We start from the raw sequence: 24899 nt of genomic DNA on the forward strand, positions 1-24899 counted from the left end.
CAATTTTTACTTACACTTATAACAGTTTTTGTTTTATGCATTTTGATTTATTACTTTCCACACAAAGAGATGGTAGTACTAGAGTTTTGTTGATTTTTTTAGCTGGTGATCATAGTGACTTATTCTGTTGCATGTCATTTATTTTCCCTCAAATCCTAGACTCACTAATATAAAATTCTGACCTCTACTTTCTTCTGCTTGTGTCTTCCTGAAATGTCTTACTCCTTGATTCAGAATTTATCTACTCTATGATTGTTACTTCGGTTGAGTTATTTTTGCAGTTAGTACACTACTGCACTAAAATTTGGATTTCTAACTTTTACTTAAGTGTCTCTTTATAAAACTACCCTATGCACCCAAAAGAATTAAATACCTAGGAATAAACGTAATGAAAGAGGTGAAAGACTTGTGCACTGAAAAAAAATAAAACATCGTTGAATGAAAAAAACCTACCCTATGACATAGCACTGAAACTCAGAAAGTTGTTATGCATGACCCAATAATTCCCAAAGCTAAGAGAGGTTGATATAATGATGAACACCTATAAAGAAAAACCAAGATTTAGAGATTACATTTACCCAAAACAAAAATGAAGACATACCCTGGTACTGTGCCATAACCTCACATGTAGCTACCAACCTAGCAGGTGCTAAAGAGATCAGGGTGATAGAAGTGAGTTGTTAATATGCCACATCACAGTGCTCATTTATATAACTTCTGTGACAAAAGTGATTCCAAAACATCTTAAGATTCTGTGAAAAAGGCTTCAACTCAAAAATCAAACTTGATACTAAACTAGAAAGTATGTAACTTGTGGGTAAATGTTGACAATTGCTAGTCAATTAAAAATAATGTGCTCATTTACTTAGTATTCCCTCCCTCCAATGTGAAAATGCCACCTTTAAGTAGTATAATAATTGAGATACTTGTCTACTACACCTATCACATCCCAATTATTCTTAGGCCATATGTAAATTCAAGTTTTATAATCAAATTTCAGAAGATCATCTGGACATAAGGTTTAGACCAATCCATTTGTTCAGTTGATTTTAATTCTCAAACTGTGGCTCCTTTAAGACTATGAATTCCTCATGCTTTTTAATTTTTAACCCAGCTATAGTGGACCTTTGAGAATTTCTTTCTAAAATGGAATATGGGTGGTATGTTTCCCAAGCTCCTAAATATTTGAAAGTGGTTTGCCATGGCTATTAAAAAAAATTAAAATTAAAGGAAAAATGGAAAAAATAAGTGAATAATGATGAATATCTAGTCACAAGAAGAATTTATAATCATAATAACAATAAAATAAGGCAAAGAGAAAAAAAGAATAAAAACATCAACATAGAACTTCCCAAAGAGAAAATGTAAATGGCCATAGATGTATACAAAAATTAAGTTCAGAAGAAATACAAATCTAAAAAAAGATAAGTTTTAGATCATCGAAAATCTAAATATTCCTATTTAATTTATATTTCAATCTGTAATCTAGCCTTAGCATTTAGCATTGGTGCAAATAAAAATTGAAACAACTTTAGTGAAAAACAATTTAGCAATACTTTTTAGATTCAGAAAACAATCAAACCTTTTGCTCCAATGACTTATTTTCTAAGAATAGATCCAAAGGAAATTGACAGAAATTTGTAAAAATACTTATATATAAATATATCCATTGAAATAGAGTATATGATAGGGAAAACTGGGAAAATTGCATGCCCAATAATAAAAGAAATATTATTACTCAGCTAAAATATTATTGTCATTAAAAATGTTCTCACAAAGAGCAAATGAACAAGTCAGAAAAGCCATATACTAAAAAAATAAAAAATAATACAAGGACACAACAATGCATAAATATAGCTAAACTTTATGAAAAAGTATATTTTAAAAGTATAAAAGGGAATATATAAAAGAATCAATAATGGTTGTTTCTAGAACCAACCATTAAAACTTTTTTTAATGGTTGGTTATAGAGGGAATTAAAACTTTTTTTGCTGCTTCTTCTTAATTTTGAATATAAAGAGACCACAATGTCAACCAATTAGATCATGCTTGGCTTGTAGTATTTCCAAGCGGCATTTATAAAATGGCATGTCCACATGGAAGAATGATTCTCAGAGTGAGTTTCCTGTAACACCAGGTACCTGTGGTGCTCTGTTAGGAGAGTCCCAGAGTCCAGTGTTCATGCGAAACCACGCAACCAACTCCTCCTGGCAGAGATTCACAATACCCATCTGCACAGTAAAGATACTGAGAAGTCTCGTCTTGGAAATATTAAAACCTATTTAATTACTGCTCCACTGCGGTGTTCAAATTTATTTGACTACAAAATTTCAGATAACACCTCTTAAAAGGACGTAGAAATGCTTTCATTGAAATACACTTTAGGAAATACTGACAAAGAATTCTGAGTAAAAAGAGTAAATGATTGACAGTGCCTGAGAGATTTAAATAATTATGATTCAGCATGTGCTGTAGTTAGTATATGTCAATGCAGTTGGTGGAACTAAAATGAAATTTAATTGTTGACCTATTGGTAAACAATCATTTTATTATTTGATTTCCTAAGGAGATTTCAGTCTAAATTATTAGAGATCATTATTGAGATTGTTTACTCCTCTCTTTAGATTATAGTAGGCCTGTAGGTAGACTGTGTAGGACATGTTAAGGGGAAAAAAAGAGAGACAAAAAAAATAGAACTTTTCAAAAGCAGCAGATGGCATCCTAAATGCTTCTCTTTACTCTGCAGTTACCTCTTGGCTTGCTTTTCAAAGCAGAGATCAGTCCTCAGGCAGTTAAATAAAAGTTGATATGTTAACAATAATATCTACTTCTCACAACACTTCTTTCGATTCCCCTTGCTTGATTTTGAGAGCAGAGCAGGGCTGAAACTCCAGTGTGCTCGTGTACTGCAGCATTTTACTTTAAGAAATATTGTCATCTCAGAAATATTTTCTTTTGGGGGGAAAAAAGTAATTTTCCAAAAGGCTTAGCCTTCAATTCATAAGATACTGAAGGAGCAGAAATAATATATTTATTTTGTGCGGTAGAGGGGCAGAGAGTTAGCTATGTGAAAGGAACTCACTTTACACATGCAAGAGATTAGGGCTGTGGCTGCTACAAATCAAGAGATGTGTATTAGATGCGGAGTGTTCAGTGTTACATGGAACACAGAGGGGATTTCAGCCATAACCAGCCGGATGAAGCAGAGGCTATTTGCCAGAGTTCCTATCCGCAGAAGCAGGAATTCTCTCACTTGTAGGTTATAATGGTCGTGCAGCCCAAACTTCACTTCAGTAGGTTTCTCATGAGATTCACTGGGCTGTTTAGGATTGGGTAGAAAAGCTGGGGCAAGGACTCGTATTTAACTGCAGGGCAGCTCTGTCTGCTTGTGTGGCCTTCTCTACTGGCCAACAGGTTGGTAGTTTTCCAGTATCTAAATGAACTCACTATTAGTTTGTTCCAATCTCCAATCACTGCTTTTGAGGCCTTTTAGTGTTCGCAATTTCGATATTCTTCCTCTTTTCTATTTTGCCAAATGTTACTCCTGTTCATGCCAAGTCTTTTAAGATAAAATCAACACAGGTCACCTTTAAATTCCTCAGTAATGACCAGTTAGGTTGCATGCAATACCCTTAGTGTCTGCCAAGTGCTTCTTTCCCCCTGCCTTGTGAGTATTATATTTGCCTCCTTCAAAAAGCCACAGCACCCCAATTCAGAAGAAGGCCTGTAAGAGCTCAACTCCAGGTGTAAGACTCTTTTGAAACCCACTGGTAGAGATATTTCCCTGAAATACAAGGCATTACTGATGAGGTGAAAATATTCCAAATCCAAAACATGAAATGTGGGAAAATATATAGAACTTCACAAATAGTTCGATGTCCCATGACAACCTTCCCAACGGCATTTGCAAAGACTCCACAGCACAGCAGTGACTAGCCTGGAACCCGAACCCAGTTCTTCCTCTTACAGGACAACATCAGCTAACAGCTCTGGGTCTTACTCTGCTCATCTATAAAACAGGGTGACTTGGTGAGAATTAAATAAATTTGCCCTTGATATGCGGGTAGCACACTGTCTTGGACTTCATGCACACTGAATACATGCTAGCAGTGGAGGAGAGTGAATTAGCAGTAGAGCAGTCATTACAAGTTTTAAGTTCCTCTACTTTTATGAGTTCACTTTGAAGATCTGGTGTTTTCTCGATATGAATTGAGAGGTAAACACCAATAACCGTGGTGGTGGATGGACCAGGAGGATGCGATCCACATTTTCCTGCAATATTCATTTCACTATCACAACAGATCTTTGGTAAAAAGTAAAGCAGTTATAAAATGTTGGTCAATTTTTCTCAACAATCAACTTAAAGCAATAATTGCTTACTGCCTAATATCCTGAGTAGATTCAAAGCAATGTATCAAAGGGGCCTTTATACCAATTCTTGGAATTCTCTGTTATTTTCCACATTATAAAATGTGTCTCTATTAACTCTTACTATAACCTGCATTCACATCAAGGCCAGTGTGCACAGCAACAAAGTCAACCCTGAACACAAGCTTGTTAGCACACAATTGAAGGGGGAAGAAAGGGTCAGGGGTCAATATTTAGACAGATCAAACAACTTAATTTTGAAAAATGTATGACCTTTTACCCTTATTTCCTGAGTACAACACAAATAAATAATGAGTGTTTAAGCCACACTTATGCTCTGGAATGTGCAATAGGCAACAGAAACCTCCTTTTTGGATATTTCCTTTAAAATCACTGGAGCCTCCATGTCACTAAGGCCCTACAGCTACACAAGCAAATTTCTGACAGAGGCCCTAAGATCTGCTGAAGCTTGGTTCTACTTTTGCTCTATGTCTTTTGGATTAAAAGGTTCTATTTACTGGTAACAGGATTTTTAATTTTCCTTTAAAGGGATGGAGGTTTAAATGGTATTTTCTCTATACAAAGGAGGCTAATTTTAATTCTACCTGGTTATTTAAATAACAAAAGAACACATTCTTTTTTATAGTGTTTGTTAGTATTTTTAATTCTATTTGGTGCTGGAATTTTGGTGTGATTTCTGTAAAGTATGTGACATTGAGCAAAAAAGCCTGGCACAAGAATCAGGGATTCTAGGCCTAGGCCTGGCTCTTCTTGCCCTATAATTTTGGCAGTAAAACAGGCACAGTCTTTCGCACAGTGCCTGGCCCAATGGTAGGTAATCAGCTTATATTTGTCAAATGACTGAATGAATAACCGTTCAGACTCCAGTATCCACAGATGTATATTGGAATCATATCTACCTCCTGGAGTGCAATATACTGCAATAATATAATGAAAGCACATAATGCACATAAAGATGCTTTCAAAATGTATTAATCACTAGGGTGGGGGGTAGGTTAGGGGTGGAGGGATTGAGCAAAAAGGAAAAAGGACTCATGGACAACAGTGTGGTGATTGCTGGGGGTAGGGAGGTAAAAGGGGACTAAATGGTAATGGAAAAAATAAAATAAATATTAAATTATTTTAAAGTTGCACATTTTAAAAATATTTGTCAAAAGTGGATTACCTAGTTAAAGAGTAGTGGCAAAAAACCAGTCTGGATCCAGACAGAGCAAGGATCCAGGATTGACTCTGCCATTTACACTTGGGTGACATTTGTAAGTTATGTAACCCCTGATAAAGCCTCGATTTTCACATCAATAAAATGGGAATTGAAAAATGTTTACCCATACAACTGACATGCAAATTAATTTAAATAGTGCCAACTTCTGGCACAGTAATTATACATATTGTTTTTATTGTTGCTTTGATTAATACAGCTATAAGTATACTACAATTTAAAATTATATATACCTGACAATGTGATATACTTTAAATGTGTCACATACACACAAAAAAATATTTCACTTAATTCTGATAAATTCTCCCTCAAAGTAAATGACTGTGGAATAATAACTGTTCGACACAGCAGTATGAAAAATAAAAATCTGAAGTGTTGATTTGAATATGTTAATACATGCAGTTGGAATCCATATCACATGAACTTTACTCACCACAAGCAAAAATTTAGCAAAGATCATCCTAATGACTTGTCTTTTTCAGCATGTTATCAAGTAATTAGAAACCAATAAATCCATATATTCCCACTCAACATATTATAAAATATCAAAAGTCAATCTTTATGCTATGATATTATAAATAGAAGACGTCCACAGTACAGGTATGACCTTTTGTGTGACTTTTTGGATCAAATCTATAACCCTCATCTTACTTCAAAATATTATAACAGAAAGCAATTCAATAAAATTAATAAAGAGATCTGTCATTGTAAAAAAAGAAAACCCAACCCAAACAAATAGTCTAGGAAAGTCAAAGTACTTAAGGATGAATGGTGTTAAATAGGAACAGAATTATAATAATGATATCAATAGTAACAAGAACAGCTGCAAATTAGAAAATCATAAACTTAAACATGATTTGACTTATATACAATAGCAAAAGCTTCTGACTGAATGATTATTTGAACAGAGTGGCTCTCCTATTTAAAGTGCAGGAGTTTACCAACATTTTCATCATCAATCAACTTTTAAAAAATTAAAACTAAAAACAAACAAGTTGGCTTATGAAAATAAGTATTAAAACTCTTCAACAATTTTTCTCCCTTCATGCAAAGGGTCATTTTGAGAGTGCCCATTCTTTACAACCAAATATTTTCCAATTGTATATTATTACTTTAGCCTGCAATCAGTTTCTTTCCCAATAACAAGCAAGGAAATGAAATTGGTAATATCTGGAACCGAAGTAGAACCATGAGTTCGTTCTAGGAATTTGACCAAATGGAAGATGAATAGCACCTCTCAGCAACACATCTCAGACAGTGTTGCCTTTGGGTGCTCAAAAGCCCCAGAGTCGCCTGAGAGCTCCGTTGTAGACTGACCTCTCCCAGGACACCCAGATGAGCAAATACTGTCCATCAACAATCCAACTTGAAGACAGAGTCAACAAAATCGAAGGGTTCATTTTCTTTTGGATGAAGAAAAAGTCATGTGTATGATGTTCCACAATATTAGCAAAAGCATTTATTTGACAAAGTCTGGTAGACCAAGTGTGGATCTCCTCTAGCATTAGAATGCCATGGAGTCAACTCTGGTAGACGTAGTTGTAGTGGTCATGGAAACCATTAAGTGAGCACTTTCTTATGTAGATTTAAAGGCCTATAAATTTACTTAAGCCCCAACTACAATTCTCTATTATAATCTCTATCTTACAAACAAGGAAATAGTTTCAATAAAGTTAAATAATTTGTTGGAGAATATGCTACTGTTAATTCAAAGCTGGTATTCAAACCAGTATGACTCCAAAGCCATTACACTTAAAACTTACTGAGATAGTTAAAGAATCAAGTAAATTCCTCCTTTTAGGGTTTTCAGTGTACAGATCTTTTACCTCCTTAGACTTGTTCCTAAATACTTTATTCTTTTGTATGCAATTGGAAATGGAATTGTTTTCTTAATTTCTCTTTCTGATAGTTCATTAATGGTACACAGAAATGTAACAGATTTCTGTACATTAATTTTATATACTGCAATTTTACTGAATTTATTTATTAGTTCTAATAGATTTTTTGGTGGAGTCTGTATGGTTCCCTATATATAGTGTCATGTCATCTGCAAATAGTGACAGCTGTATTTCTTTATTTCCAATTTGGATGCTTTTTATTACTTTTTTTTGCCTAATTTTCTGGCTAGGACTTCCAATGCTATGTTGAATAAAAGTGGCAAGAGTGGGCATTTTTGGCTTTTTCCTGATCTTAGAGAAAAAGCTCTTAGCTTTTCACTATTGAGTATGGTAGCTTGTCCTCAAACAATCTACAGATTCAGTGAAATTGCTATCAAAATTCCAATGGTATTCTTTACAGAACTAGAACAAATAATCTTAAAATTTGTATGGAACCCAAAAGACCCCAAATACCCAAAGCAATTTTGAGAAAGAAGAAGAAAGCTTAAGGTATCATACCACCTGATTTCAAAATATATTACAAAGATATAGTAATCAAAACAGTAAGGTACTGGCACAAAAACACAGATCAATAGTACAGAATAGAGAGCCCAGAAATAAACCCATGCTTATATGGCCAACTGATCTACAACAAAGGAGGCTGAAATATACAATGGGGAAAAGACAGTCTTTTAAATAAAAGGGTGCTGAGAAAAACAGCAAAAGAAAACCATCATGTTCTTTTGTTACACGTAAAAGAATAAAACTGGACTATTTTCCTGGACCATATACAAAAATAAACTCACAATAGATTAAAGACTTAAATATAAGACCAAAAACTATAAAACTTCTAGAAGAAAACGTAGGCAGTAAATTCTTAGACACTGGCTTTAGCAATCTTTTGTTTGTTTGTTTTTGGATGTGGCTCCTAAGGCAAGGGCAACAAAAGCAAAAATAAGCAAATGGTACTTTGTTAAATTAAAAGGCTTTTACATAGTAAAGCAAACAAAATGAAAAGTCAACCTACTTAATGGGAGAAGATATTTGCAAATGTTGTATTTAAAAAGGGGGTAGATCAAAATATGTAAAGAACTCAAACAACTTAACATCAAAAACAATCTGATTTAAAAATGCACAGAAAACCTGAATATACATTTTTTTATCCTCACCTGAGAAGAGTTTTTTCATTGCTTTCAGAGAGAGAGGAAGGGGAGAGAGAGATACATCAATGTGAGAGAGAAACATCTATTAGTTGCCTTCTTGTATGCATCAATGCAAGAAGGAACAGGTATTGGTTGCCTTCTCATACACATCCTGACCAGGGATCAAACTCTCAACCTGGTTATTCCACAACCTGATTGACAATCGAACCTGCAAACCTTCAGGCTATGGGAAGATGCTCCAACAAACTACTGAGCCACACAAGCTAGGACTAAATAAACATTTTTTAAAAAGAAGATATAAAGATGACCAAAAGGCACAAGAAAAGATGTTCAATATCACTAATCATTAGGTAAATGCAAATCAAAACAACAGTCAGATCCATATTAAATTTTTTGAGGTATCTTCACACTGTGAGAACACAGCAGGTACACCAATCTGCATTTCCACCAACAGTGCAAAAAGGTTCCCCTTTCTCCACATCCTCACCAGCATGTGTTGTCTGTTGATGTATTGATGATGGCCATTCTGACAGGTGTGAGGTGATATCTCATTGCAGTTTTAATTTGCATTTCTCTGACGATTACTGACATCGAACATCTTTTCATATATCTACTGGCCCTCTGTATGTCCTTTTTAGAGAAGTGTCTATTCAGGTTCTAGGCCCATTTTTTAACTGGATTGTTTGGGAGTTTTCTGTGTGTGTTGAGTTTCATATGTTCTTTATAAATTTTGGATATTAACCCCTTATCAGATGTATCAACAAATATGTTTTCCCATTCCATGAGTTGCTTTTAACCCAGTGATCCCACTTATGGGAATATGTCTAAAGAAAACCAAAACACTAATTCAAAAGAACATAAGCACCCCTATGTTCATTGCAACATTATTTACAATTGCCAAAATATGGAAGCAGCCCAAGTGTCCAACAGCAGATGAGTGGATAAAACAACTATGGGACATTCATACAATGGAATACTACTTGTTAGTAAGAAATAAATGTTCACCCTTTGTGACAGCGTGGATGGACCTGGAGAACATTATGCTAAGTGAAATAAGCCAGTCAGAGAAAGCCAAATACCATACTATTGTACAAATATGTGGAATCTAATGAACAAACTAAATTAACAAACAAATTAGAGACAAACTCATAGAGAGCAGAATGACAGCTATGGGGGTACCTAGAAGGTAGAGGGATAAAGCAAAAAGGAAAATGGACTCATAGATATGGACAACAGTGTGGTGATTGTGTGGGGTGGGGAATATAATGGGGATAAATGTTAATGGGAAAAAATTCAATTAAAAAAAATGAGGAGATATACCCTCACACCTGTCAAAATGGCCATTACTAAAAAGACAACAAAGTACAAGTGCTAGGGAGAATATGGAGAAAGGGACCCCTAGTGCATTGTGGGTGAAAATGTACATGGATAGAGTCACTATGGAAAATAGTACAAAAACTTCTCAAAAAAATTATAAACAGAACTACTACACAGTCTAGCAATTCTACTTCTGGGTATCTATCTAAATAAATCAAAAACACTAATTCAAACAGACACCTCTATGTTCACTGCAGCGTTATTTACAATGGCCATGACATGGGAGCAACCTAAGTGTCCACTGGTAGATTAATATGAGTGAAATCTTACCATTCCCAACAACACAGAAGGACCTCAAGGGTATTATTCTAAGGGAAATTAGTCAGACAGAGAAAGCAATCACAGTATAATTCACTCATATGTAGAGATTAAAAAACAAAATAAAAACCGACTTACAGAGATACAGAGAATAAACTGATGGTTTCCAAAGGGGAGGAGGTGGCAATGGTGAAATAGATAGAGGGGATTTACAGCTACGAACTTTCAGTTATAAAATAAATGAGTCATGGAGACGTATGAAATGGATCACATAGTCAGTGATATTGTAATAAATGTGTGGTGACAAACAAGTAGAGATCATGGTATCACTTAACAGTGTATGAAAATATCAAATCATTATGCTGGACATTTGAAACTAAGATATTATTGTATGTCATCTATAATTAATTTTTTTAAAAAATCCCTCTATCTCTGAGCAAAGAAAACATCTATAAAACATTAACCATAGAAGCTTTCATTCAAGATGACAGTGATGACTCAGAATCTTCTACAACCACATCAAAATTACAATTCAACTACAGAACAACCATTCAGAGTTGCCTGAAATCTAGCTGAACAAGTCTTGTAACTAAGGATATACAGAAGAAGCCACACTAAGACTTGCAGGAGAGGCAAAGAAGTGAAAGGGGCTGGTCTTAAATCCATGTATGGTGGTTTAAATATTGGGAGGGATACCTCTGCTGTGCAGATCTCACCCAAGGAGCCATGGGCCCTAACCCCATACCAGAACCCCCAGCTCAGGGATCCTGTGACAGGACGAGAAGTTCCTGTAACTTTTGGCTGTGAAAATCAGCAAGGATTGTGGTTGAGTGACATGGAGGACTCCTAGAGTTCCAGGGTCCCTCTTAAAGGGCCCTCATACTGACTTACTAGGACACACTTCCTCTGAGCCCCAGTGTTGGGGGAGCAGCTTGAAAGGTGCCAGGAGCATGTGGAGAGGAACTCAGTTGCCTGGCTTCAGAATGAGGGCTACAGCAGCAGCTTTCTCTAAGAAGTGACAGCAGAGATATTGCCCCTTTGCTGAGCCCTCCCGCTGCAGGTGCAGTCTGGCATCATATATGAATCTCCATTAACCTAGCTAACATGGTCTGCCTCACCCTGGTGATTCCTTGAGACCCTGCCTCACCTAGCTTGGAGACCCACCCAAGCCTTTTCTATAACAATGGTCTCTCTTGGCTCATGCTTTGGGTTTTCCAAATATGTTTCTGACAAGCAGCAATCTGGCCTCTTCATACCCTGTACCTCTTGATAAGTGGCCCTAGGCCTGGTACTAGCAACAGCCAGGCTTGGTTTGCAGCTTGGCATCTCCTGGGCACCTCCAAGCCAGCAGCCATCTGCAGATCACTCTATATAGCCCATGCCAGGTGGCCCTGGGCAGAGCACAGGCAGTAGCTGACCTTGCTTGACCTGTACTTCCCAGGAGGTTCCAGAGCCAGTGCACCTAGTGCACAGCTTCAGATCACATCAGAACACCACTTACCCACCTCTACAAGCAACATATTCGAGGGGTGAATGGCAGGCACCAAAGCCCCACTGAAGGGACTCCTGCTCCATGAAGTCAGCCCCTATACAGCAGCTCCTCCACTGAGTTACAGCTGATTCTCCTAGCCTATTGGCCCGGGGAGCAGGTTGTCAATCCCTCCCAGTGACATGCCAAGAGCCATCAAGGCTCTACTACAATTGGAGTGTGCACACAGACCACATGGAGGGTACACCTCAAGCACCCAGCTCAAGTGAAGGGAAGCTATGCCACTGGGCCTTACAGGACACCTACTATGCTTAAGTTCACTCTACAGAATACATAGAAACAAACACAGGGAAGCAGCCAAAATGAAAAAACAAAGAAACAGTTTCCAAATGAAAGAACAGGAGAAGCTTCAGAAAAAGAACTAAGTGAAATGGAGGCAAGCAAACTACCAGATACCGAATTCAAAAAATAGTCATAAGGGTGCTCAAGGAACTTAGTGAGAAACTTCAACAGCATGAAAAAACAAACATGGAAACCATAAAAATTCAGGAATGAAGAATACAATAATTATAATGAAGAATACATTATAGGGTATCAATAGTGCAGAAGATTAAGCAGAGGATCATATCAGCAATTTGGAGGATTAGGAAATAGAAAACGCCTAATCAGAACAGCAAATTAATTTTTAAAAATGAGCATAGATTAAGGGGCCTTTGGGACAACAGTAAGCAAATAAATATGCATTTAATGGGAGTACCAGAAGGAGAAGGGAGAGAGCAAGGGACTGAGAACCTATCTGAAGAAAATGACAGAAAATTTTTTAACCTGCTAAAGAAATAGACATATAAGTCCAGAAAGCACAGATTTCAAACAAGATAAATCCAAAGAGACCCACACCAAGACACACCATAATTAAAATTCCAAAGATTAAAGACAAAGAAAGAATCTTAAAACCAGCAAGAGAAAAGTAGTTACTTACCCACAAGGGAACTCCCACAAGTGTCTGCTGACGTCTCAACAGAAATTTTGTAGGCCAGAGGTGACGGGCACAGAGTATTCAATGTGGTAAAAAACAGGGACCTACACATAAGATTACTCCACCCAGCAAAGCTATCGTTTAGGATCAAAGGACAGATAAAGAGCTTCCCAGACAAGAAAAAGCTAAAGAGTTAATCACCACCAAACCAATATTACAAGAAATGTTAAGGGAACTTCTCTAAGAAGAAGAAAAATGAAATCAAAAATGTAAATAATAAAATGACAATAGCTACATACTATCAATAGTTACCTTAAATGTAAATTATTTAAATGTTATAATCAAAGAATATAGGGCAGTTGAAGAGATAAGAAAACAAGACCCATACACATACTACCTCCAAGAGACCCACTTCAGATCAAAGACACATACAGACTGGAAAAAGACATTTCATGAAAATGGAAACAAACAAAAAAAAGCTGAGGTAGCAATACTTATACCAGACAAAATAGACTTTAAAACAAAGGCTGTATGTCACAAGAGACAAAGAAGGGCCAGCAACTCCACCTCTGGGTCTTTATCTAAAGTAACACAAAACACTAATTAAAGACATGTATCCATGTTTACTGCATCGCTATGCAGGCAAGATATGGAAGCAACCTAAGAGTCCGTCAGCAGATGAATGGATGAAGAAGCAGTGCATATATACAGTGGGATATGATTCAGCCATAAAAAAATGAAATATTGCCATTTGCAAGAATGTGGATGGACCTAAAGGGTATTATGCTAAGTGAAATAAGTATGACAGAGAAAGACAAATGCCAGATGATCTCACTTGCGTGTGGAGTCTAAAACAAGCAGAGAGAACAGAACAGAACAGAACAGAACAGAACAGACTCACAGATACAGAGAACTTTTTGCTGGCTGCCAGATGGCAGGAGTGTGGGGGGTGGGAGAAAAAGGTAAAGGGATTAGAAGTACAAATTGGTAGTTACCAAATTGTCATGGGGTTGTTAAGTATAGTCAGTAATACTGTAATAACTATGATGTTAGGCGGGTACTGGATTTATTGGGGTGATTGCCCATACTTCATAAGTTACATAAATGTGTTATCACTACGTTGTATACCTGAAACTAATATAATTTTGTACGTCAACTGTAATTGGAAAATAAAAAATAAAAATATTTAATATAAAAAAATTAACCATAAAGGCTATTTAGTCAATGACCTTCACTTCTTCCCCACGAAGGAAGGTTTTGGTGCCTGTATCAAGGGTATTTGCAGAAAAGCCTAGACAGTTTCCAAGTTGAATTATCTTTTCTTCTGCTTTTGATAATTAGAGAAGTAAAACCAGTTTAAAATTACCATCCTTGGTGGCTTTGAAAGGGAACATGGGCTACACTGGAGAGGGGCTGTTCCATTCAATGATGTCTGTGATTAAAAGGCCTGGGTAAGGATCTGGCCTCAAGGCTTAGTGGTTGGTTATTTATGAGAACTAAATAGCAGACATACTTGTGCCTCCATCAAATTCTGCCTCTGTCCGTCACAGGAACTCTGCCAGAGGAAAGGTAGCAAGAACAGAGATCATAATCTCAATTTACCTCATTGTGACATTATTGCTGCCTGCAACGTTAACTTTGGAGAATATCATATGATTCCACTCAGAATTCCAAAACCTTTAACAGACAGTCATGGGTCATTTCAGGAAGAATGACGCAGGACTGAGAATGAACAGATCTAAAGAGTAAAAAAATATATATTTCTCTTTGTATTTGCTCTACATATTTGCATACGCTGTAGTGCTTTCCGTACCGAGTTTTTCTGATTGGCAATTGCAATCTGCTGTTTTTATTGTAATCTGAGAGTGCTACTTCTCCCTGCGTCTTCGTTTTTGTTTTAAGGTTCAGTTTGCTCTAAAATAGTTTTAACATATCCCGTGAAATTACTGAGCCACATACAATACAATTGAACATGGTTTTTTTTCACATGCCATGTGCATTTTTGCCACTTTCTTTCACCAATTCGTGCATAAACCCTCCCCCTAACTTCTGATTATCTCTGGAATTTTATAAATGAACCAGAACAAAAGTTAACAGATGAGTAACTTGCACTGAAACTGAAGTGATTCTAGAGCTCTCGTGACTACACAGCCAATATTCATGTGTGCATTTGTGCCAAATATCTTCAGTTTGTGTCTCAAGATCCACCCCCCAATGGAAAACATGACACAAAAGTAGGGCCTTGGAGTTTCTTCCTCAGTCTCCCTCCCTGCTGAGAATCAGGGGGTGGCTGAATGGCATCTCTCTCAGGAAGGCCACATTCCTGCCAAGCTCCCTTCCAGAAAAAGCTCTCCCCTGAGCTTCCTGCCCAGGAGCAGTGAAGGGAGGCTTCCCTTCTGATCCAGGTGCTGCATTATCCTGTTTTGTCAAAAACAAAAGCAAAAACAAAAAACCCTGCCTACAACATTTAAAAAGTTACATTAGTTAAAACTTCCACAAATGATTCATTTTACTCCTGGTGGCTCTTTCCTTCTGGGACCCTGATACATCTCTGGGGATTAGAAAGGATGCATAGGCCGTGGTTCCTGCCCCAACAATATGTAATCAAACATACAGGGCTGGCCTCCCTGGCATGGGACCTGGGGGGTTGCACAGAGCCCTGCACTCCGAAGGCCCGTGTTTGGCCTACTACTCTGCTGCCATCACCTTGGATGGAATTCTTAATAATTTTTGAGCAAGGGGCCCCACATTTTCATTTTGCATTGGGCTTCACAAGTTATTTAGCTACTCCTGCAAATACGGCACAGATGTTGGACACAATGCAACTCTAGGAATAATAACAGCCCTTTACTGAGGTCTCACTCTGTTCCAAATACTGTTCTTAAAATTGTGTGCACATTAACTCATTTAAATCCTTTCCCCACTGGATGCGGAAAGTACTATTATTATCGGCACTTTTTAGATAAGAAACCAGAGGCACAGAAAACATTTAAGTAACTTGTCAGAGGTCACACTGCTAGAAATTGGAGCATATGGGATTCCAATTCAGACGTTCTGGCTTCTTCTGTGCTTCTCTACTTTGTGATGGAAGCACAGAGAGGAAAGCCATTTGGTTTAATTATAAATTAAACCTTAAATCCATTTGAGTAGTATGGACTTAAGATTCTGAAAATATTCTGTGTCTCCTATAGAGAAAGGCTGATCACAGTTACAATAAGGACAGAGAATCTGTGCAGAACAAGTAACATTGAATTTCTCATGTCACGACAACATAAGAATAGCTGACGGCATTTATAAACGTTCACAAACCCTTCGATTTTGACACATCTCATAGCCTTAAATAAGTCTAAATGAGATTTATATCTGTTAATCATAACATTTTAAAACCATTTTTCTTTATTCCTAACAACTCTAGGAAAGCTGTTCGACAACAAGAACAACAACAAAAAATGTTATTTGCTTCCAGGCAGAAGGTAAACAAACACAATATCTAAGAGATAATCTAATTAGATTTATTCACTTTTAAAATACCCAGTTGTGTCTTCCCATGCAAGCACAAACACTCCATTGTTTGGGGAAAGAAAAATGAGAGGACACACCATTATAAAGCAGAGAGCTTCATTGTCTTAGACATCATAAAACAACACACACCCTAGTTTAATCTTTATACCAAACTATTGAACACTATATAAAGTCTTGGTTTCTAAGTTTGATGTAATATTTATGTAATTCACTGCTTTCAAGTAGAGGATATGCATTTTCTTTAGTAGTGAAGGTTTTCTTTTCTCCCCAAACCAACTACCAATCCTTCTTACTAATCTACAAGTGATTTTCTTCTCATTTTAAACATTCTACACTTTAATCGATTGTGTTTCTATTTTTCTAGATTATGATTTACCACAACCATTTAGACAAGACATAGAAAGGGTCACCCACCATGTGGCCTCGTGAATTCTAGTAAATGTCTCTAAAAAGGCAGGTGAATACACCCACTATTATTTTTATCTTACTGTCATAGCGTGAAGATCCATAGCAGAATCTTAAACAGCCCACTCTGACATCAAAATCACAACGGATCCCTTTCCCCGCCAAATAAATGAACCAGTTGTCAGGGCTGACTGGTGTGTTTTAAAGAATATCTTGGCCAAGGGCATTATTTTAAGAGATGAGCAAATGGGGAAACCCCACAGCTGAGCCAATAAAATATGAACTTAAGGTGCAAAGAAGCACTCATAAACATTGCTTAGAACAAGGGATTCATTGTTTCTCGCCGACCCTTCCAGTGGCTCCTCTGATCTCAGCCCTTCTCTGTGCGTCAGGAAAGCCTCTTCCTTTAACCTGTGGTTTTTTCAAGCTGAGCTACTACATTATTTATGACTGTACATGTGAGTAGCCCGTCTGTGTGCTCCTTGTACACAGACACCGAGAGCGCCCGTCCCTCCTCCCCACTTCGGTATTTTAGTGTGGAAGGATGAAAGGGTCTCCCCCTGGAGCTGATGTTGCTGGGATGTTGAATTAGCTGCTGTGTCAGTGTGAGGTAGACTGAGGGTTTCCCAACACACCCTCCACCTGCACACCCAAAGAGCAGCCTATAATGACTCATTCCGCTCATTTTCTTCCTTTCAAGGGCTCTTACAGCTATTCTATTTATTTCTCTGTCTCATTCTCATTGTGCCATACCTGTTAATCTTGACATCTTTACCCTCTCTCATCATCTCCTCTCAACTTAGGAGAAGGAAATGTCTTCACAGAAGTGATATAAATATTAAATAAAAATAATATAAGCAAAAGTGTTTTATAAACTAAAAGAGAATCAGATTTTTGATTAGAGTTTCGGTTTGTAATGCTTCTTCAGTGTTTTATTTTTTCCCTCTTTTTAACTTTCCCTTAAATTTCCTCTCTTAAATTTTAATTTCTGCTATAAAATAGTAAAGGCAAAAACTGTTAGGCTTTGTCAGTGGGATCATCAGGGAGAGGTGAGGAGGCCAAGAAGAATGGGATGGTGAAGGCAACAATTACAAGGGGTGGCAACAGCCAGGGCAGTTCTGGTGCCCTGGGGAGCTTTTCTCCCCATGGGTGGAGGCTGTAATTGGCACTTCATAACCTATTCCTTCTCCACTAAAGAGAAAAAAGGACACTGCACCTAAATGATCACACTGTAACTAATTGATTTGCAGCTAATCTAGGCCTCCAGCTATGAAGAAACTAGGACCAAAGGCAGACCCCAGAAAGGGTGAGAGCAGTAAGAAGAAGGGTGCCAAGAGAGCCTGGGGCAGAGAGACCACAGAACTAAAGAGGAAAGGCCAAAGCAAGGGGAGAGCGGTAGAGGGAGAGGAGGGAGGGAGGTGACTACTTTAGAAAATGGAAGAATGAAAGGGTAGAAATTGGGGGTGGTGGGTGAGGACGTCCCAAGCCTTCCTAGAGGATGTTATCATACCTTCCTATTTCCAGCTCTTACTTCTTATTGAACTTTTAAAACTTGCTATTTGTGAGTGACCCTGAAAACTTTCAAAAACACTTTTACTTAAACGACAATGGTAAGTATCTCAACAGCCATGCCCACCACTGAGCAACAAAATAGCTTTAGAGGAAAACAAGGCCCCCTTCAGTCCCATGAATGAATGCAAAGGGTTTTGGAAGAAGAGAGAAAAAGCTCTCCACCCACAACAACTTCTCCCTTCAGAAGTTGAGATTTTTACCCCCTAACCAATGTCACCCCAATAAATTCAATTAAAAAGTTAAGAATTTTAAAGAATATTTTAGCCCCATATTAGCATTTGTGATTCCAGACATAATACATGAATATGTACTCTAGTGGGTTTAGATTATCTTTCCTCCCCCATCCCATTTCTCTTCCGTCAAAAAAAAATCTTGCATGTGTTTATGGGTGTGTTTATGTTACACAAGTGTTAATAACCCAGTTGGAGAGATTACATAGATAGGCATCTTTAGGTAGATCTGTATATAAAGTCCTCTCCACCTGGGCAGAGGACTTTAGCCAAAAACAACATTAAATATCAGTGATGCCTTTCGAATCTTTCAACCAAATAACATAAGCTTTTTTTTTCTTCTAGTACCAGGAGAGTTTAATGATTTGAGGAAGTAAGATGAGAAGGGTTTAATTTAAAGTTTTGAAAGCAGTTTTTTCTATTTCATATCTTAGCATATTAAATATATTATTATAAAATGAATAAATTTAAACACATTTACATATTTTCCATTTTGAAAATTAATATATATTCTCTAAATATAATCTAAGAAGTATTTCAGAAATTCAAGGCCATTAATAAATCCAAATCTCTTCTTTACCAGAAAATTACATGTAGACTAAGTATACTATAAATTTCCTGTACTTCCTGTTTTTTTGTAATTCCTCTAAAACATTATGTCATTTCTATTATACTTTCAAAAAGTAATCAAATATTGGTTTCTAACTAAAAGATCTCAGAAATGCACTACATGGTTATGTTTATATAAACAGGAGTTATACTTAAATATTGCAAGCAAATTACCTAGTCATTCATCTGATTTGCATAGGTATTTGACATATAACCCAACATTTTTGAAAAAGAGATGGTTAAAAAAAGAACAAATCTTTTAGAAATACATTTTTGTTTCTAACAAAATATTGTAGCATTAACTAAGACAGAATCCCACTGACAGTCAATAGGTCCCCAGGGCCAATCAGAGAATTCAACCAGGAAAAGCTAGATTCTAGGAAAGGGACAATATTTGGCCTAACAATAATGAGAAAATTAGAGTGGAAAGTTTCTGTTCACATAATTAATAATTAATATCTGTTTCTTTAAAATAAGTCACTAGAATAACTTAAAGGTCAAAATAATATGTTTACTTTCATAGTTAGTTGTTTTTATTGACCTTAACATAATTTATTTTACATTTTACTTTTTAGTAAATCCTACACTGTTTTTCACTTATGGACAAAAAAACTGTCTTCATGTGAAATTTGAAAAGTAGATATTTTGTTAAATAGGATTCAGAGTTTAAATTAAGCTTGATTGTTCTTGAGCAAAGCTTACATTGGAAAAAATAACTTTCTGAATGACAACTATTGTAGAAAATCTATTATTTGACTTGAAATGGCACATGCAATCATTAATAAAAAAGGTGTCACTAGATCCCTTTTATATAACTTATCTCACTATGGGAAATGTCAACAGATTCTTTCCACATATTTAAATATCCAGGTGACTTCCTCAATACAAATTCCTTACCTATTGATAATTTGATCATTTACCCTAAGTCCCCATCATGTACATATCTTTTGAGACACTAAAAAAATTAAATTAAATTAAATTCTCTTGAGTTTTCTAAGAACATGAAAAAGTTGCGGACAATATTTGCTAATGAATGTTACATAAGGACACTCAGATTCTTGGCACAGTTAATGGTGATATTACAGTGTGACCTTTTCTGAGTACGCTTTGACCTATTTTATTATGGAAGAAATATAGAAAAACTGTTTACTAAGTAATGATAGGTTGCAAGGTTTGGATATATTAGAAGGCATTGTCTGAGGATAATACAATAAAATTGTGGTTCTTTTTCCTTAGAGACTACTGGAGAAACTCAGCATCAGAATCAATTTATCAGTAATGTAACATGAAACGGGACATTTAGGTTGGAATATTAAATTTAAAACACCAACATGGTTTATTATTGAGGATAAATCATTACTCAGCAGTTCAAGCATGATAAAAATAAATAAATAAAAATGTTCTGAAGTTTATATTCCATTGTTTCTCTAGAGTAAAATGAATAATTACATTTTATGGTATGGTTAATGAACTAGCTTGTTATTTTAAGGCAAGCAATATAACAAAAATTTCATTGATTTTAAAACCATAATCATTCTTAAATGATAAAATTGGTTCTAGCAGTCACTGAATGAAACTGTTTACTATTGTTTTGGGTTTTCTTATTCTATATTCATTTATAGAAAGTAATGGCATACAGGTTTAAAAATCATACTTAATTCCTTTCTAAAAAACAAATACACTTCATTTCTGAATGATCAAAATATTTAAATATAATAAAATATAGTTAGAATATATTATTAGATTCATGACCGAGCTATTGTTTCTTAAAGTATATAATAAAACACATTCTTATATGTCAGATTTTATATGACCTGAACTGATTTTTTCAATGATTTATTTTGCTAATGTGTAAATCATACTAGGTTGAAATTTTTCTATTGAAATATTGAAATTTATTTAAATAATTCAATATGCTTTAAAATTTGCTAAAAAATAAAAATACATCATCATAAGCCACATTTGTAGGCTACTTATAGGAAAAACAATCAAACTAATTTAGAATTAAGCTATATTTTAATGGATTGAAAGTTCCAAATGAAACCTGTTAATTATATGTTCAAGAAAAGGTGTCCAGGACACCTAATTAGGGCAACCAGTGATGACTTACTAAAACTTAATAATGAGAGCTTTGTCCCTTGTAACATGAAACATATGATTTATTGTGCACCTTACCCTTCATGCTAGGACTGCTGAGAGCAAATGAACAGAGCACATTAAGCAACATATATTATAAAAGCATCATGTGTTATTAGGAGTTGCTGCTATCTGACTTTTCAAAGAATATTTTTGAGATCTATGAGGAAGTATTTAATTAAGTGTATAATCAAATGTCAATTTTAAGTCAAAGCAGATTTCATTTTTAAAACAAAGTCCTAAAAGTTCTTTCATCAAGATGTTCTCCATCGTTTCAAATTGATTAAATTTGTTGAAAAATTTTGTCTTCAAAAATAAATATATTCTACATTGTTATTATTTTGAATGTCTGAAGATAGTAAATTTTCACCTGCATCAGCTATTAAAATATTTAAATAAAATTATAGCACTTGTAAAATTTTAAATGGGGAAACTCTAATATTAATGCAAGATAAATTCTAAGACATTAATTTACTATTTGAGGTTGCCAATCTTTAAAAAACCACCATGGAAGTATTAGCATTGAGTAAAAGATCATTTAAAAAATGATCCTATAATAATGTTACTAATTAAATAATTTTGATTAATTTTTATCTCAAATAAAAAGAAATTTTGTTTAGGTAAGGACCACCATGGCATGATTTACATTTCTCTTGTTTCTGAAAAAAAATCACATAGGTACGATATATTTTAATCATTTCAGTTAAGCAATGTCAGATAAACGCTTCGCTCCTGAAATGTCTTTCAGAGAATTTCAGCATCTCTCCCTGAAGCTATTTGATAGTCATCTTTTACAACATGACTGATCTTAGTTCATTCCATTTCAATATTTTTGCAGTAGTCACCTCCTCTGAATGAGAGCTTTTAAGTAGCATATAAATATATACTTATATATTTCCTAAATTACTAACAAAAAAATAGTTCAGAGTGTCACTTTTACTTTTCCATCTGTAAATGCTTTTAAAAATTATTTTATTATTATTTTTTCCCAGAGCATAGCTATCCTCATAAATTCTCCTTTTTTTAAGACTATTGCCTGTTCATTCATACATTTATACATTAAACAAGGTTAATATTTTAACAAGATCTGAAAAGACCCAAATCTACTCCAACTATAAATGTTTAATTTTAGCTTTTTCTATTAAAAATAAAAAACATATATGACTTTGTTGCCTAAGGCAAAACCTTACATTGCATCAATGAAAGAAAGGGAACAGGAGCTGGAGAGGAGAGTTATAGAAAATGACTTTATATAAACATGACCACCTACAAGGCAGCTACTTTACCATTAGAAAAACTTCCACTTGTAATAACACAGATTAACAAAGAAATGAACAACATACCTAGGTTGACAAAGCTCATGACCATGTCAGCATCATTCAGAAAGTTGGTATCATGTAAGCTGGCTAGAGGAGGGCTCTGGGTGGTCAGGGGAGTTGTTCGAGATAACTGTATTCGACGAGGATACCCATTAGGAGAGGCTGGGTATCCCTTTCTTGCTCCTCTGGTCTCTCCTGCCAGGGATGCCCTGACTGAGTATTCCGACTCTTCAGGATTTTCTTCACTGGCCATAGCATTGTATAGGTCCAGCATAAAGAGAGGTGCGGAGGAAGCTTGTTTTCCAGGTGAAAATGGCCTGGGTCTGTGAGGCAAACCCAAGATAGAGAGAATTTCCCTCTGTATTTCCCGTCTTTCATGGTTCCGTAGTCTTCTATAAATAAAACTGGAGTGAACATGATTGTCTCCCAAACCTCCTTTTGCATAACCTAGTAGAACCCAGCAGCTCCAGAGAAAACCCACAATACCCCTAAAGAAAAATACAGTCAGATGCATTTTTGTTCAAAAGCAAAGTTGATGTTTTTAGTCCTTCTTGTCCTCTTTAAAAAAATCTAAGTTTCTAGGAGGTGCAATTTCCCAGTAGCAGAAAAAAACAAATTTACCTATTCTTCATGACAGTGACATTTCTGAACACAACGTCCTCACTGACTTTCCTGTCCTATTTGAAATATTTTGGAATACGTCAACAGTAGTTATTTCTAAGAAAGCTGAAACTCAAATTTCCAATTATCCACAGTTGTTAAGATTTTTTGCTGCATTGATGTAGCAGAAGACGCTTAAAATTATTTGATCAGATGACCTAGGCATTCCTATATGAATTTATGATAATCAAGCCTTTGGTATTTGAATTAATGAAAGTTGATCTTCTGATAAGCTGTAGCTCCCAGAGTTATCTTCACTTGCTCTTGAGTTCTTCTCAACCCTGAAGCTCTTTCCAAGATAAATCCTGATTTCTGAATCACAGATCTATGCTGATCTGCACCTTGGTGTTGGAATATATATTTGTCCGGCAGCTTGGTGATAACTTTAACATCTTTTGTGTCGTCTTAGTGTAAAATACAACTCAAGGTTGTACTATTCAAGCAAATGTGTTTCCCTGTATTTACTTGAAAACCTTCCTGTAAGTCCATTCAATCCCTTTCTCCTTCTTACTGTTAATTCCACCTCCAGCAGGCACAAATATACCAGCCCTCTTCAAGGGAGATCTAAAGAGTAATGTAAGCACAACCCTGCTGGGAAAGAAGAGGCTTCTCATTGTAATTTGAAACTGGTAAAGCAAAAAGAACTTAACTCTTTTGCTACCAGAAAAGCCTCCATTTTTGCAATTTTATAGCCACGCATCTAACACAGAACAGTGATGAATGGGGCATATAAATTCTAGAGGGGAAAAAAGCCAATTTTCAAGCAGCAGATTGAAAATTTTGCAGCTAATTTTATATAGTACTCTTTTAGATCTTTCTTTTAATAGTACATATTTAATACACTTCTATATTAAGTCTCAGGTTGTGGCTAAATTAACATGATATGTTTCAGTTCTACATTTGAGTTTACTTCTGGTTTTTATAAGTTATTAAAGTTTACTTATTAAAAAAGAGGAGGAGTTGTAAATTGAGATTAATTTGTTGTTTTATAATTACAGCCAGATCTTTTAAAAAGAAAATACAGTAGAAAATTGATCACCAGTAATTATATTTTAAGTATCAAAGCAGTAGTTATAATAACTTAATAATGGTAATTAGATAGCCTAGGTTTAATGGTCTTTAAATATCAAAAATTTAGGCAGAAAGTATATTAATATTTCTCTCATTAAGTCAGTACAGTTGAAATACAAGCACCCTAAGATATAGTGTCATAATTCTTAACTTTTAAGTCCTTTCAGTTGAAATGCAAACAGACTTAAAAATTAGGTAGTACTTCCCATTAATTGTACTCAGTATTTTGATTTGTTTTAACCCACGAAAGCAGACACAAGTCAAATATTCTTCATCACTACATACAGATTGAAATTTGCCTTTTTAAATTTGATGGGTATAATGGGGAAAGTGCACACCTTTTTAAAATGCCATACTTAATCCGAGGAAATGAGCAAAGTATGTGTTTATCCTTAATGTTTAATGCCTTTAAAATTTGGAAGTCTACAATGTTTTTGTGCAGCTATAATTCTCCTTACAAGCTCTTACTTAACCTTGAAAGGGCTCACAGTACTTTCATTGTCTGGAAGAGTATTCTGATACCAGTGTAGATTTATCAAGTAAATTCTAGAACGATTATGAAATTTTAATGTTTTTTCCTTTACTCTGCCTTGAAGCACCCGGTTTCTTGTTTAATGTCTTTAAAAA

General features: G+C 35.6%; 1 protein-coding gene across 1 annotated transcript in view; it reads right to left on the minus strand.

Moving 5' to 3' along the window:
• The window catches only part of BMP5 (bone morphogenetic protein 5), a 114176-nt gene extending 90402 nt beyond the window's left edge, over positions 1-23774 (minus strand). The window contains exon 1 of the mRNA XM_024557910.3: positions 22566-23774. Coding sequence (XP_024413678.2) covers positions 22566-23055 — 490 coding nt within the window. The 5' untranslated portion in view covers positions 23056-23774. The remainder of the gene's footprint in view (positions 1-22565) is intronic.
• Positions 23775-24899: the final 1125 nt, after the last annotated feature.

Source organism: Desmodus rotundus, chromosome 11 (genome assembly GCF_022682495.2).
Source record: "Desmodus rotundus isolate HL8 chromosome 11, HLdesRot8A.1, whole genome shotgun sequence".
NCBI lineage: Eukaryota > Metazoa > Chordata > Mammalia > Chiroptera > Phyllostomidae > Desmodus > Desmodus rotundus.